This window comes from Aythya fuligula, chromosome 5 (genome assembly GCF_009819795.1).
Source record: "Aythya fuligula isolate bAytFul2 chromosome 5, bAytFul2.pri, whole genome shotgun sequence".
NCBI lineage: Eukaryota > Metazoa > Chordata > Aves > Anseriformes > Anatidae > Aythya > Aythya fuligula.
In genome coordinates, this window is record NC_045563.1 from 34,724,818 (window position 1) to 34,740,577 (window position 15,760).

At 39.1% G+C, this 15,760-nt stretch overlaps 1 protein-coding gene across 3 annotated transcripts; it reads right to left on the reverse strand.

Moving 5' to 3' along the window:
* Positions 1–1,286: 1,286 nt before the first annotated feature.
* Positions 1,287–14,913, reverse strand: PTGR2 (prostaglandin reductase 2). Of its 3 annotated transcripts, XM_032188347.1 has the most exons (11): positions 14,853–14,913; positions 13,786–13,887; positions 11,090–11,158; positions 9,675–9,793; positions 8,116–8,307; positions 6,989–7,159; positions 5,830–6,039; positions 4,875–4,996; positions 3,938–4,025; positions 3,193–3,232; positions 1,287–1,982 (listed from the first exon to the last, which is right to left on the reverse strand). In XM_032188347.1, the coding sequence occupies exons 3-11, from the start codon at positions 11,124–11,126 to the stop codon at positions 1,918–1,920; spliced, it is 1,044 nt and encodes a 347-aa protein (XP_032044238.1). In that variant the 5' UTR covers positions 11,127–11,158; positions 13,786–13,887; positions 14,853–14,913; the 3' UTR covers positions 1,287–1,917. The 3 variants fall into 3 exon arrangements, with proteins under 3 accessions (XP_032044238.1, XP_032044239.1, XP_032044237.1); XM_032188348.1 differs by lacking the exon at positions 13,786–13,887 and having other exon boundaries at positions 14,853–14,901; XM_032188346.1 differs by lacking the exons at positions 13,786–13,887; positions 14,853–14,913 and adding an exon at positions 13,661–13,776.
* Between the last annotated feature and the right edge of the window lie 847 nt (positions 14,914–15,760).

Consider the following 15,760-nt stretch of genomic DNA (forward strand, 5'->3'; position numbering starts at 1 on the left):
TATTCAGAAAGAATAAGTGTGTTAAAGTGCATGAAGGTCAAGCTGCTGCCTGGCAGAAGTTTTACTGCAAAATAGGGTGTGCATTGCAGAACAGCCTACAGGGTGATGCTGTTTCAATCTGAAGTATGTGCATGTGAGAAGGAAGAAAAGGTGACAATAAAACGACATGATGTGGCATGTCAACATATGTTAGAGCAGCTGGTTCCCTTTGAAAAGGCTCTATTCCCATTAGCTCCCTCCCAGTTAAATCTAGCTGATGTGACAGGAATCCAAGAGAGAGTGCTCGGAATCATTGTATTTTCTCCTGTATCTCATTTAATATATGCACAAATTATAAAGTTTTATAAGTTTGCATTGCCTAAATTTCAAGAGTGAGTACCATCTATAAATAGTAAATAAGCAGGAATTGATTGAATTACATTCACCTGTTGCTGGCAACAATTAATATACTGATTTTATTCCACAAAAAAAATGTGGTTTCTGTCCTAATGTGACACTGTTGTAAATGCTGCTTGAGTTAGTTATGTTGATGCTGGGTTCAGAATCTAGCTGAAAGTGAGTAGTTGGGTAGTTGAAAAATACATGCTTGAAGGTTTTAGACTATCTAATGCCATATTGCAGATGTCTGTCTCTTCTTCAAAGTTTATAGCACCAGTCACTGCAAAATGCTTTCTTCCTTCAGAGTCAGCCTCAACACTGGGAAATCAAGGGACTGTTTTTCATGTTGCTTACAGTTATATTAGGCACTGTTGATATCTGTTGTCTTACCTTACACAGTATGCAAAAGGATTTCTAATGCCAAACTTCTTGGATAATGTTTCTCTCCTATTTCTTGGATTCCATTTAGTTTGAACCTAGGCAGTGACTCAAGCAGATCTAGAGGATCCATCCTCCAGACAACTCAGCTGACCCTGCTGTTTGGAGGCACTTCTCATTAAAGGCAAACATTAAAAACAAAACCTGTAAGTCAAAATGCATCATGATCCTATTCACTAAATAAATGGGTCAATGTTTCTAAATGTACATATTCTCATGTCCTTGAGATAATCATCTGTTCCTTTTTCTGCTTCTTCATCTTGAAGACACACTTAGTCGCATCACTCTCATCTGGCTTGAGGTTATGTTAATCAAACTTGAAAATGGTGACTCAGTTTTTTCAAGTTTCCCCGTTGCAACGGTAAAAGAGCATTGTTACACCAAAATAAGCTAGCCCTAGAGCTGAACATACCTCCAATGAAATTCTCAGGTGGTGTGCAGATGGAATTGTAAATGAATTAGGCTTCAAGTACTCAGAAAATAGGGTATATAATGATAAAATACAGAGAAATGGGAAAGGTAAGCAGTGCATATTTGTTCCAGAGGGCAAAAAGGAAGCATCTTAGCATTATAGAGCTTGAATTCTAAGAATTGATTATTTTATTGCAGTTATCTGAAAAAATGAGAACACTTAAATTCTAAGATGATTAGCCAGATTAACTGGACTGTCAGACTAAGCTTATACTAGTAAATTAGAAATTCCTAGAGAACTTCCTGGGCACTGAGACAAACTAGCATAGGAATGGCACACATCTACACTAGTAAATTCTGATGTCCAAATCCAGATGGCTACATACGAATTGTTTACTGGAAATAGTTCCTGAGATGATCTAACTTCAAAATTATATCCATGAATTATTTGCAATTTTGCTAGCTGACAATTGTCAAGTATATAACTGGCTTCTAGTATAAATGATTGCATTCCTGTTTCCTGCTCTGTTCAGTTTATTACCATGGGTTCTGCCTTAGCATCCCAGAATCTTCGCTTTCAGTACATACAGAACAACTTAGTATTTCTTTTAATAAAGTAGAAATTACTCTAAGTAAAACTTCCTCACTACTAGAGATAAAATCAAATTCTTTTTCCCGAAGTAATAACTTTTACTTCGAAACTGAGACGATCTGTTTTCCAATGTTGCCTCCATTCATCATGGACTGGAAAGCAGCTTCAAGAGAAATAACGAAATAAGTTAGTGCCAAGCAAAATGTGACAAATAACTCCTTTTTTTACAAAATGATAGAAACATACTAAACGGTTCCCCAAACAGGAGCAACCACATACTTATCCTTAACCATGTGCCAAATTAAGGAAAAACAAAAAACATGCCAGTGTCTGTAATAAACTGCAAAAGGCAGTTTTGTGTAATAATTAAAAATATATTTTTTAATTACCTTTCTGGCCCTATACAATTTAATGATTGCATCTGTTGCTTTTGTGGCAAGCATACAAACACCAAACAGAAAGACAAGGCATGAACAGAGAGCCCACAAATAGTGTTAGTTTCACAAATTTTTGCGAAGGGAAAAGGCTTATAAATGCTCTGTGTAGTGCAATGAATTTGACAAGTTGGTGCAAAATAACAAATTTTTGAGTAAATAAAGTATGAAATACGACTGCTGCATTTAATCAGATTCCTTCAAAATACATATGCGTACCACTAAGTAGTAACAATTAGAAATAAACGTGACTCCGTAAGTTTTGGCTAATGCCTATTTCAGTCTTATTGGACTAATGACTAAATGGGCTACATCATACTCTATCCTGTTACTTGAAAGGGATGCAATCTTACAGCACATCCTGAGTCACCTAGCTTGGTCTCACTGTAGTCACAAGACTCCCTTGTATTTCATATTTGTTACAGATTTTTGGAAGAGAGTATAGGCTTCAAATAAATTAATTTTGACCTTTTTTTGGACATGTCTGATGTTCTTTCCCTTTCTTTGTGAATACCTTTCAGTATTCTTTTTTTGTTAGCACATAGAGTATCAAGTATTGTTAGAGACAGTTTTTTTTAAAGCATGAATTTGAAGTTTCCAAAATACCCTTTTCTTACATACAAGTTCCAATAAATAGGCAGCCCATTAAATCTGTAAGATCAAGATGACTGTGAACTGCTAAGGTAGCAGGTTACACTTTAACCCTCCACTTCCGTCCCCAAATAATAAAACTTGTGAAAAAAATCTCAAAATTTATATTCAATATTTTTTTTAACATATAATAATTTTCTCACAGAACATCTTAATACCTTGTGAAAAATAATACATTTTTATTATAATAATTAAATGTTTTAGATTTTTAAAAGTCTGAATTGGCAAATGACCTCTACTGCCATTGCACTTAGCCTTATTTTTAGAAAATGATGTAAAAAAACTTACCGCCGATATTTGCTAAGCCTTTTATCACAGTCTCTCTGACCTGTCAATACAAAAAAGTCCTCTTAGCTTTCTTCAAACAAGATTAACATTACTTAAGAACATTCAAGGATACTGACACAGAAATCACCAAATCTAAAAGATTCTCTTGCTACAATGAACAGTGTTCTACTTGGGCCAGGTTCTTTGATCAAGAGAGAGGCAAATACTTTCTGATAAACCTGTAGGCAGTTTAGTCCTTTCATCAGAACTGGAACATTTGTGCATCTGCCAAAACTTCACATCTCAGGATTTTCCTAGGGAAATTTATTTGTCTCTTGAAGAATCAAAAACTAATTTAGAAAGACCTTATGAGAAAAATAGCAAGAACCTACCTGTCAGAAAATAATAAATAGCGATTGCAAAGCTTGAAACTAAATTTCAGACAGGATCCCTGAAAGCATTCAGGAAACTAACTAACTAAGTAAGTATTTTTGAAGGCCTGATTCCTTAAGTCAAAAAGTACTTGCACCCTATGCTGAAAGAAAGAATGTAGACAGCAGCAGCATGTCAGTCATACTACAGTTACACCATCCTCAGTAGCCATCCGCTATAAGAGTACTACCTAATAAGCTTTCAGTTACACTTAAACATTCTTAAGAAAATCTCTGTTCATTCCTGAGGCATGGTAAGAGATGGACTTCCTGTAGGCAGACCACAATCTGAGGAGATAATATCAAAGGCCACAGATTATATGTAAAATTCCTACCTTCAGTTTACCCTCTTGGATCCACTGACAGAGCTGTAGCACACTAGCTTCTTGTTTGTCCATGTAGTTCAACACCAAGAAACGTTCTCTGAGAAAGAAAGGAATGAGCCTTGAGATAAGAAATGGGTAAGCATATTTCAAAACCTGGAACTATATGACAAGTATAACTTAACTTTCTGGCTATCCAGATTTTTGCATATCCTGCTGTCACGTCTGCCCACAGCAACCAAGAGAAACAGAAATTAACATCAAAAATAGTAATTATAGCAATGTATTGACCAAAATCTCCACTGCCTTCTACTAAATCTTGTGAAAATTGTACTACAATGCACTGAATGGAAAATCTCATAAGACTTTGCTCCTCACGTCTGCCTTAGCTCCACCTGAACCCTCATGAGAGATCCAGTGATCCCAAGAGTCATAACAAAAATTCAATGTTTTACCTGTATATAAAGTTCCCATTATCTAATGAAAACCCAGACAATAAAAATGTGATTTCAATACAGTCACTGCATCGGCTGCATCCTTACTTTGATAAAAAATGTTTTGATTTTCTCTCTGGACCACTACACTTGGAGAGATGCCACATGGCAAAACATCTGAGAACAGAACCATGGCAACACCTTCCCTCATCCTGAAGAATCTCTCAGAGACTCCTGGACTAAATTAAGCAATCACAAACAAAACACAACATCAGACATCTACATGTATGTTAAAATGTAGTAATATCATTTCCCAATTTTATGCTGATACAGGCAAATGAAAAGAAAGAATTCAGTGACACTGTGATTTCAGTTTCCTCGTTTAGTATGGCACCATTCTGTTCTAATTACGTGCCTACTGTGGATCTGCAAAATATCTTCCAAGCATCAGACTCACAAAGTCATGTGAGCAATCCACCTGGAACCTGGTTGCAAGTTCTGAAGGAGAACTGTACCTTGTGATGTTCCTTTCTTTCTGTATTTTTTCTATGTCAGGAGGCAGTGGGGGAGGATAAGGCACATCTTTGTTATACTGAGAAATCTGTCCACACAGGATGATATGGCTGTTCTGATTCATCTGTTTGGGACAGCACAAAGTGAGATAAATTACATTCCTTGGTCTCAAAAAACACATTTTCTAGAGATGCACTAAAATATATTGCAAAATGTTCACACAAATGTCCTTACTGAGAGTCACATTTCCTAGAAAAGAGTAGGAGAATTGCATGCAGTCCCATTCAACGTGTCACAACATTTAACTAGATAAATGCAGGCCAATAGTGGAAAACTAAATGCTATACAGCATACGTAGCATTTAATAAGGCATTAAATGTGAGGAATACAATAATCTGTTATCTTAATATGTGCCTTTTTTTTCAGGAGAGGGCAACAGTAGGACAAAGGAAGTTGGATACAGCTATTGGATACGGACTGTGATTTAGAGATCCCAAAGAAGGGGTTGCCACCAAGGCCTCCCTGCCATGAGACAGAAACTGTAGTTTCGAGTTGACAAGAAAGAGGGCTGGTTGAGAGCCTATAGGAGGCCCAGCAGAGCTGCTCTTTTGTGAAGCCAGAAAACCAAAGCTAACAAAACACAAGATTACTGCACTGACAGAGAAGGTTTCTAAGAGAAGGTAAGAACATTACCAAGACTCCTGGCCTGAAAGAAGCAGGCAATCAAAAGCAGAAATTGTGTCCCTATTGCTATACTGCCAGGCTAGCCCAAGTGACAGGCACTGATGTCAAATATTTGATTTCTCCTCAGGATGAGGATCAGCACCAGGGTTAGATCAATTAAGTGGAAAGCCTGTTCTGCTGTATTGTAGGCCAGTCTCCAGTGTGAATTAATTCAAAGCTGGCATGTGGACCTTGGAGGGTAATGAGAATAAACCTGACAGCTGGCATAATCACCTGGCTTATAACTGTATCGCTGATGTCTCCACCAACATTGTCAAAGTAAACATCCACACCACCTGGGCAGAGTTTGCGTAGCTGCTCTGCCACATTCTCTTTCTTGTAATTGATAGCAGCATCAAACCCCATTTCTGAGACCAAAATGGAGCACTTTTCATCTGTGCCAGCAATACCCACCACTCTAGAGCAGCCCTCCAGACGGCCAATCTGCAGTTTAAAAAAAAATAAAGAACAATAAAGAGAAGTTAGATTGTTCGTCTGCCCATGCATAAAGGTGCCACTGGGGGGACATTAAGTGATGGTACACTTATCCCCCATCCCATTAAAACCCAGGCGGCAAATTTTAGTGTACACTCCCATCTCATGTGACAACAGCAGCAAAGAGCCTCTTGCCATTCCCTCCTCACACATGGAGAAGGGGCAGATCCCAACAGAAATATGCTGTCTTTCCAAACTCACTGACTGCAGGAGCTTTAGACTGTAGGACTACCAATGCCTGAAAGTACAGGAGAGCCAAGCACAGTATAAAATCACCATCTACAAAGTACAGTATCAGAACTAAAAAAGGCTGAAAAGATTGAACAATAACCAAGTTAAATACATTCTTTATAGATTTGCTCACAAATAGTTGTTTCATAGTTCCTCTTTATTAGTAAGTCTTAAGCTTGCTTGATACCTGTTGTGTTTGTATGTGCATATAGATATATAAATGTTGGTATATGCACACAAACATACCTACATGTTCTGCAAAGCTGAGAGAATAAAAAGGTCGTAAATCTCAAAATACAAAGAATGTCAAGGAAAACAACATGAAGAAGGTTTACTACATTTACTAAGGTAGAAAAAATGAAAGTTACCAGTCAACTCAAAGACCATTCAAATGGCAGACTATAAACATGCAGTGAACACATGCATTTATAACATCTATTTTACTTACCTTGGACCATTTTCTGCTATCTCAGCTGCAGGAAACTTAAGTTTCACACCTCCAGTCTCTCTCAGTAAGAGTGTGAGACAGATCTGCAAACCTGGCCCTTTCGATGGAGTTATACTTCATCATATTTATAATGATTTTATCTGTATGTTTACTAACCAGCATGTTTCAGAACACAAACTTAGTGAGCATGTATCATTTCTATGGCTTCAACCAACATACCTGGCCAGCCAAAGAACCACAGGCACCGGCTGCTCCACTCACCACCATCGTCTGATTTGCACCTACAGTCACGTGTCCTTTCTCTCTTATACCCAGCAGGGCCGTCAGTCCTGTAATTCCGGCTGCACCAAGAAAGTAGGAAAGACATCCATTCACTAGCTGTGGAACAAGCTACAAAACAAAAACACACGGTGGAGTTGGATTTCTTTTTAAGGTGAAGTTTTGCTGTTATTTGGTTGTCTAATGATACACGACTAACTCAGGATATTTACAAAGCAAGCTCAAGGGGCCAGGACAAGCTAGCTATAAACTCTCTACCTTAATAACAAGTTTATACAGAATGAAACAAAGATTATATTTACATAGTTTTAGAAAAAGTTTTTAAGCAAAGGCACTCACAAGAGCTTAAATTATGGAAGTGTCCATAAAGCAAAAAGTGATTGGGAGGTAAGTTTTCAGCAACAGTAAACTATCCCAATGTTAATATATAGGATGAAGTAGCACCATTGTCAAACATTAGGATTGCAGATCAGAGGCACAACGGGTCTTAAAGTAGAAAAGTACAATTTCCAATAAACTTATTCAACTTATTTCTGTGTTACTTGAGGATGAACACAACGTACCTAATACACCGTTACCTCCCTGTGTTCAATTTAATGTTGAATATCCTTTCTTCTCTGGATGTAAAATCCCAAGTAGAAGCTTTCACTAACACATTAGAGCAATAAATTGAATTAAACATATCTAAAGCCTTTCATGTCTTTTGACTATATTCCCATGGACCTGGAGTAGGTCTACCTACAATTAGGATAGCTAACAGAATCAATTAACAGAAGCAGTTTCACGGAAATGTATTAAAAATACAACAACTGAAATAATACTGTCATGCCTGATGACCAGCAAATGCACTCACATTTTTCTTTGTTAACGATTGAGAAAACTGATACAGATTTGGCCACCTGTGAGCACGTCTACCCTCTGAGAACTGGTTTCTTCAATAACACCAACTTAATTTTGACTAATAAACAGTATAATTAACTACTAAAAAATAAATTAATTAATTAAAATGAGTTGTAGGAAAAGAAAATGGTGATAATGTGGATTTTGGGGCATTACATTTACATTACCTTTTGTAGCAAGCTTCCATCCAGAATGGCCACTGTCTGCCAGGGCCAATTGAAGGAAGTTACATAGTCTCCCTTGGCAAAGTTATTATTCTTGCTCTCCTCCACAACCCCAATGCCCCCACCATCAGCAACTTCAGACAGCTGCCAGGGCAGGAGGTAATCTGATCCTGTATCTTCATTCATTCGGCAGCGCTGAAAGACAAGGCTTTAATGAGAAGCTCTGGTGCAACACATGGTTTGATTATATGAAGTTCAGATGAGGCTGGGGATGAGATATGTTTAAAACATCAAACACAATGGGCTACTCAAAAATCTCTCAATAAGCCCCAAATACTCATAATCTTCTCTTAGATCTCTCTTTCCCCTCTTGTTCACTCAGTACAAAGGACAGATCATTTTAATCTCCTTCAGCAGTGTTACCAAAGCCAAATGCATTCTACAGACACTGCCTCAAAGTCAGTCTCGTAACCAAAGACAACTGGCTTGGACCCAATGAGAATCCTCTAAATGCCATTCCTTAACTGGATGAATCATCGAAATGTAGGATTGGGAAAAAGAAAAAAAAACACTTAGGAACCATTAAGTCCGACTCTATGTACTGGAGAACACAAAATATATTCAGAGTATCCCTCACAAAGGACTGTTTAATGAAACATCTTGAAATTTGAAATCTTTTCTTTAATCTCTCCATATAGCCAAAGTTACTACCTCAGTATTTCTATATTTTTTCTTACTTTCCAAACTAAATCTACTTACCTGAAATTAAGAGTGTTTCTTTTCTACTATCTCCATCGATGTAGGGAACAAATAATCCTCATTTTCTGTACAGCAAACTTCTACATACTAATAGACAGGGGTCTGTCTAGTTCTCCTCCTACCCTGCCTTCACTTCCATTTCAATCCACAGCTCTCCCAAACACTGGATTTCCACAGTTTTGCAGAATTAGGTGCAAGTGCTGATTATGGATCCATTCAACAGTCTTCTCTGTTTCCATTGCTTACAAAGTTCTGCTACATTTTTGCCCTGTCATCACTCACTTAAGGAGAAAATCTGACTTTCATCTGTAAGCAAAACTGACAATATCTATGTAACACTGAACTTGAATCATTTACATGCTTTGCCTAGAATTTTTTCCATGGCATATTCTTCCTCCCTGCTGCTTCATCATGACAGATGCTTCCTTCTCCAAACTCATTCCTTTCAATTGAAATACACTTTCTTCCATGAGGGGAAAAAAAAAAAAAAAAAAAAAAAGTAAAAAATGTGCATCACAAAAGGCACAGTTGAGATAAAACTGACACAAACAATTCTGTAACAATATATCAGGGCTCAGAGTCTCTTTCTGGTCCCATAAAGTCATATTCCTATATATATCACAAGCACATTAACTCCAAATTCCTTCCCAATATAACTCCAGTGGAATGAACAGAATTACTTAGTTATACCAGAGGTACATTTGTTCTACAATTGTTAACTTCGATGTTAAACACCACAACAGGAACAGAGTTTAAGGTAATTTCTAAGGAAATTCTGGCTTAGCCATAAGCTCATCACCTACCATGTATGGATCCACGGAGAGATAGAGGGTTCTAACACGTACTTGGCCCTCTTGCACTGTGTCCGGTATTGTACTTTGTTCCAGTCGGAAGTTTTCGGCCACTGGCACTCCATTCTTACCTAGAAGTATTTTCAAATGAAACAAATATATACTGAATGTAGAGCTTCCCTTAATAACTAGGGAAGGCCTTTTTTGTTAAGGCGGTTCTTTTTAAAATACATTACCTTATATGCTGAGGCAGGTATAAAACTACCAACAAACGTTGGGTTTTGTACCACAGGCTCAGATTTACACAGGTGCACTCCCACCACCCAAACTGAAAACCCACCCCCAAAACAGACTAATTCTCTGGTTTCCCAAAATGCTTAGTTAACCTCTCCTGACTATTGAGGACTAATTTATACAGAAAGGAACTCCAGAGGCTACTGAAGTATTATCTAATTACAAATCATCCAGTGTATTCAGCACGCAGAGGCACACACTAACCACTCTTCTGATTGTTTTTGCCATGTCTGTTCTGATTTTCAAGCAACCTTTTGATTTATATTTTGTGCATTTTACTTATGAATATATATGGACATCCTCAAGTCTAGCCTACTCCATTTGAAAGGAAGCTTTTTGCATTTGTTGCACTGAACCAACAGTTTCCATGCTGCTTGTTGCACATAATTTTTATGAACAATTAAGTCAAATCAAAAACCAAACAAATAAAAAACCTCACACAGCTGGAACCACTGGCACTATAAGGAATGTGCCAGACACACATCTATGTTTTAAAAAGGAAAGCTACTGCTGTCAAATTTCATTTGCATTAGAAAAGATGTGTTTTTGGGATACACAATAGTTCTTACTTCACATGACTATTTTTGCATTAAGCAACATACAACCCTTCCAAAAAAAAAAGTTAACACACACATGTGGTTCTTCTGCAACTGACAATTTATAAACTCACTATTCAAACAATTGTGTTGACATACACAAGTGTGAAAGCAAGGAAGCAGACATTCTCAAACTGTGGATTTCAAAACCAAACATTTTGAAGCATGGCAGGATGAAAAATTCAATACTTTTAAAAGAGAACAAAAAATAACAGCTACAAAATGCTGTTGTCATTTCTACAAAAAGAACAAATGTCAGAACTAAAAAGCAATGCCTCAAAAACTTACTTCACTTTGACTCTTACTCTTAGGGCTCTCTCATATATTATGTATGCATTATCCCTTTTTTCTCACCCAAGAGTTTAGAAGCCTCTATACACAAACTAAATAGACACACTTCACAGTAAACTTTGTTTATTGCTGCATACAATATTAAGATATGCAAATCTTGTTAGCTTCTCTTTCTACTCTCAGCATTTTGGAGTATTAGGCAACCAAGACAAACACATCGCTCCCTGATGGCAGAGAAATACATACCAGGGCGTGAATTCAGCACTACTCTTTCTATAATCATCCCTGCTTTTGCAGCAATTTCACACCGGGTTCCTACAAAGGAAAACATTGTTGAAGTCCTGAAACATAAAATTCCTTGAGAAAGAATATAGGGCAAAGTACTTAGCAAGTTGGAAATACGGGGACTGGGTTTAGGTAACGCAAATGTTTCGACACCGCTTACAAATCCCATGGGAAACATAACATGCTCCCTGGCCCTAGGCAGCAGTAAGGGAGAGCTCAGCATCTGCTCAGCCAGGAGCATCCCACCAGGCACCGCTTGGCTCATCCACTGCTCTGCTGGAATTGGTTGCAACAGCAACCTCATTACCAGCCACCGAGAATGGCAGGAGAAAGAACAAACCACCAAATCACTGTAAATGCAATAGCTCATCTGAAACGCGCTTTCACTACATGTGAAATCCTGCAGAGACACTTACAGAGTGCCAGAATTTCACCTGGTTTTTCTGACTTCTGCCACAGCCCATGCTTTTCAGATAGCTCAGCCAAAAGGCACGGTGGGTTACAAAATGGTTTTGCTCTATTGTAGTTGGATTTATCTGATGTGGACTGATACCCTGTCAAAGCAATTGCCAAGCACAGGCCACATACTGGCTTCACTGTGAATTTGAAAAGAGGGGACTAAATATGGGCCTCAATGACTTCAGCATTCATGCCCAAGAGTCATATAAAACAAGTGCAGATGAAAAGTTAACTTGTGAACTGCATATCCACACAGTTAATACAACCTCTGTAATGCATATACTCAGCTAAAATCCTAGAAGGAAGGATGGCCTAGGACAAACTTTGGTAAATTGCGCATTCAGCGCCATCTTCCATGTTCAGATTTCCTGTATGGTCTGGGTTATTTGCTTTTAAATTATTTCATAAAGTATTTTTCAGAATAAAATTCTAAATTCCTCTTCAAAACACTGAAGTGGGCAGGTCCGTTCTCACAATGGCCTCATCTGGCTATATAATGCATGAAAATATCAAATTGCATATTTTAACTTTATATTCCATGTCATTTCTGAGTAAACTTGAATGTAAATGGTTGAATTTTGCATTGTTGAGTACCTGAATCCTCTTAGACTAGCTTAGCTGATAGTACTTGCATAACAAAATTACATTCAAGTGGTCCAGCTATTATCCTCAGAGCAATTGTCTTAGTATCTCAGAATCTGTGCTAATTCAATGAGCATTTTATAAACTGCCAAATGTATCTAGTGCAATTTAAAACCCTCCAGTAAATGATTTATGCACATACAGAACTTGGGGTAAGTTTATGGCCACTAATGACATTGCTCTGTGCAGAAACAATGAGTGAAGAATGCAGTGAATATAAACCAACAGCGATGTGACAGTTCACATGAAGTCTGGGCAAATCATTCCTTTAAACACTATTCATATTCAGTTCAAATCTATCCGTGGTATTAAGGGTTTGATCCACCGGTTATAAACTATGCAGAACAGGCAGAATTGCTGTACAGCTCCTGCCTTACAGAAAGGTCCACTCTCAAAACTGCACGGCTGACTCTATTTTTGTTGTCCTGAAACTAAATACCTTCATTATGCAAGGACAAAAACCCAATCTGAACAACAGATCATGAAAAGCATTTTTATTATGCCTAACACATACATGAAATATCTGCTTTCTACTATACTACGGAGAGAGGGAAAAAAAAAAAAAAAGCCCAATAAAACTATTAACAAATTAAAACAAAGGAAAAGCAACACAGCCTGGCACAGGAAGATGAGGGTGGAAAAATACACAATGTAAGTTTAGAGTACTTCTTCGAATGACAGAAGTTCTGAGGGAACAACAATGCTATTGATTTCCCGGGCCATTTTCACACCTTTTGGTTGAGAAGCCTGTGTACTATTTCAATCTGAACATCTTCCAGATACTGCGAGTGGGTGGACAGAAAGAAACAGAGGCTGGCAACTGAACTGCCACTCATTCTGTGACAGCTGACACAGTAAAATAGAACACTGGAGATGGACATTTACTTATAAATGTGATTGCACTTACGCTACAGTGGAAGTCAATAATAATCTTACACATGCAAATGTTGACACCAATAGCATAACATAACACAAAACAATCACACTTTCTTCATATCTTAAACAATTGGGAAGCAAATGAAGAAAATAAGTAAAGGCACCATCCTTTAGCACCATTGACCTAGGAAAGCTTTTGGAGAACGAGCACAGATTTTTTTAAGTGAAATAAAGTAGATCTGGATCATATAGATAATCCTTTTTGACATATGTGTAATGCAAATATTAAGGACACTTTTGGATTATTATTTTTTTAATTGTAAACAGACCTACAAGAAATCATGTACTACCATTCTAGCTTTTCAAAAAAAAAAAAAAATAGACCGAGCTGGTTTTATTCTTTAAACCAAATGGAGTAAAAATTAGTCATGAGTTTTAACATCGTCTTTCTATGCCAAAGTCACCTGACCCACTTTTTGAGTAGAGGAGCATTAGGCAGTACAGCAGTACCTCCAGGGCACTATCAAACACATTTTAGCCCAGTGTTATTCTTACCCCCTTGTCTTTCTTCTCCCATTTTGCAAACAGACACATGGCAACTCCTTTTAAAAAGGATAAATAGATTCCTTTGCACTAAAATGCTCTGGTTTGTTTGTCCTTGGCTTGGTTCTGAGAACTACCTGTTTCTGAGATTGCCCACGAGACACTGTTTTCAGTTGCATATACTTTTACCAAAATAATTCAGCTGCTTTCAAGCTGTCAAAGCCCATGCCAGGTGCATTCTGGTAAAAAAAAAAGGAAGAGCTGGTTAAAAAAAAAATTAAAAGGCAGAAATTTCAAGGAAGAATGATTTGGAATGAGGAACATGCAGGAAGGAAGGACTGGCACTACAAATCAGCGAGAACAAAAAGAACAGCAACTAAAGGCTAGCAAAGTAGAGAAGAAATATAATGGAGAGAGAGGACTGGAGAAAATGGGAATGATGGATAAGGATATGGAGCCAAGAAAACAGAGATAGAAAAGATGGACAAGTGGCTTAGGACTGGGAAAAAAAAAAAAAAAAAAAGTAACTATAACTGGTAAAATGAGGAGAATGGAAATGGTATTAGGCACCAAAGTTTTCTGTTCACCACTCCACTTAGAAGTTCTACATTAGAACAATCTTAATTAAAGAGCAAAGTTTTTAAGAAGTAGAAGCCAGACTCAATATGAACTGCCATGAAGGGACCCAGTATGGGCTGAGCTCAGGCTGCAGTCTTTCCCTCAAGAAAGAAATCGTCGGGAAAAAAAAAAAAAAAAAAAAAAAAAAAAAAAAAAAAAAAAAAAAAAGGAGTAGGATCTTGATCCAGCTTCCTTTTTATTTGACATTCCCAGAAACACCCAATACTGTTGAGCTTTTGACCGACGTACAGATCTAAAACTCCAGCAGGCATATAGACTCATGCCTACACACAGCTGGACTGTATAAACTTTGCTTTTTTTGTTTAATAATTAACTTGTGTTGGAGTGGCTGAAAACAGTTTAAAACAGGACTCTGGGCCACGGCCTGACTCCACAAAGCTCGCCTCACGCTCCCTTTCAGGCGACTGAGCGACCCCCGAAGCCCCTTTCGACCTGCGTGGAGGCGCTGCCCCCTGACGGGACGCCCGCGGGCCTGAGGCGCTGTCCCGGCCGCCATTTCGGGCGCCCCTCAGGCCCGCCCCCTCCCCTTGCTCCCCGCGGGCGCGCGCCCGGCGCTCGCGCTCACCTTGAGCCGCGCCCGCAGCGCTCCGGCGCCTCCACTGTGGGGGCCAACGGGCGGGCGCGCGCGCGCGCGGCCCCGCCCTCCCGCGCGCGCGCACGCACGGCGCGTGCCCGGCGGGGAGCGCTCTTTCGAGAGGCGGAGGCGCGGCCCCGGCTCCGGCCGCGGGAAGATGGCGGGCGGCGCCCCGGCCCCCTCGTCCCGTTTGGTGCAGGGTCTGGCCGCCCTCAGCCCGGGGGCGTGAGGCGATGCTGGCTCGCCTCCTGAGGCGCAGGGGAAAGGCACTTGCTGTTTGTGAGGGTTTTTTTTTTTTTTTTTTTAACTTGTCTTTTAAGGATAACGCTGAGAGCCACTCGCTCGTTGTGTGTCAGCGGGTGAGATTTTGCTCACTGGTGCAACACAAGGCTGGTTTATAGCCTCGTAGCCACGCCTAAAATGCCAGTGAAGTCACGGCTGTATACAACATAATTCTGTGTGTACTATATATATACACTGCTGTGTGTGAATAAGGTGAATCACGGAATCATCAAGGTTGGAAAAAACCTCAGGCATCATCTGGTCCAAGCCTACCACCACTGCTACCCACTGAACCCTGTCCCTCAGCACCACGTCCAACCTTCCTTAAACACCCCCAGGGGCAGCGACACCACCTCCTTGGGCAACCCATTCCAGTGCCTGACCACTCTGAGAAGAAATGTCTCCTAATTTCTAACCTGATAAAGAGGCAGGTTTAACATGATGAAGAGGCATCGTTACTTAAAGACTAGTTGTAGTAAGAGGATGACCTAGTGAAGAGCTGGGGCTTTCCTGGGACGAGGTCCAGCTTTAACCATGGCATTTTAATATGCCTTAAGTGAATGATTTATGTTTGTGCCGCCACAACATCCAAAACACTGTTTCATATTAGTTGAAAT

Bases quoted from the DNA above. Each gene is read 5' to 3' on its own strand.
- PTGR2 (XM_032188346.1), bottom strand. From the start codon at position 13,682: ATGGGAGAAGAAAGACAAGGGG. The intron at 7,160-8,115 runs GTAATGTAAATG...TTTGTTTTGTAG, and splicing joins ATGGAAGCTTGCTACAAAAG to CTTGTTCCACAGCTAGTGAA. The intron at 4,997-5,829 runs GTGATTATGCCA...TGTCCCAAACAG, and splicing joins GCGATACAGTTATAAGCCAG to ATGAATCAGAACAGCCATAT.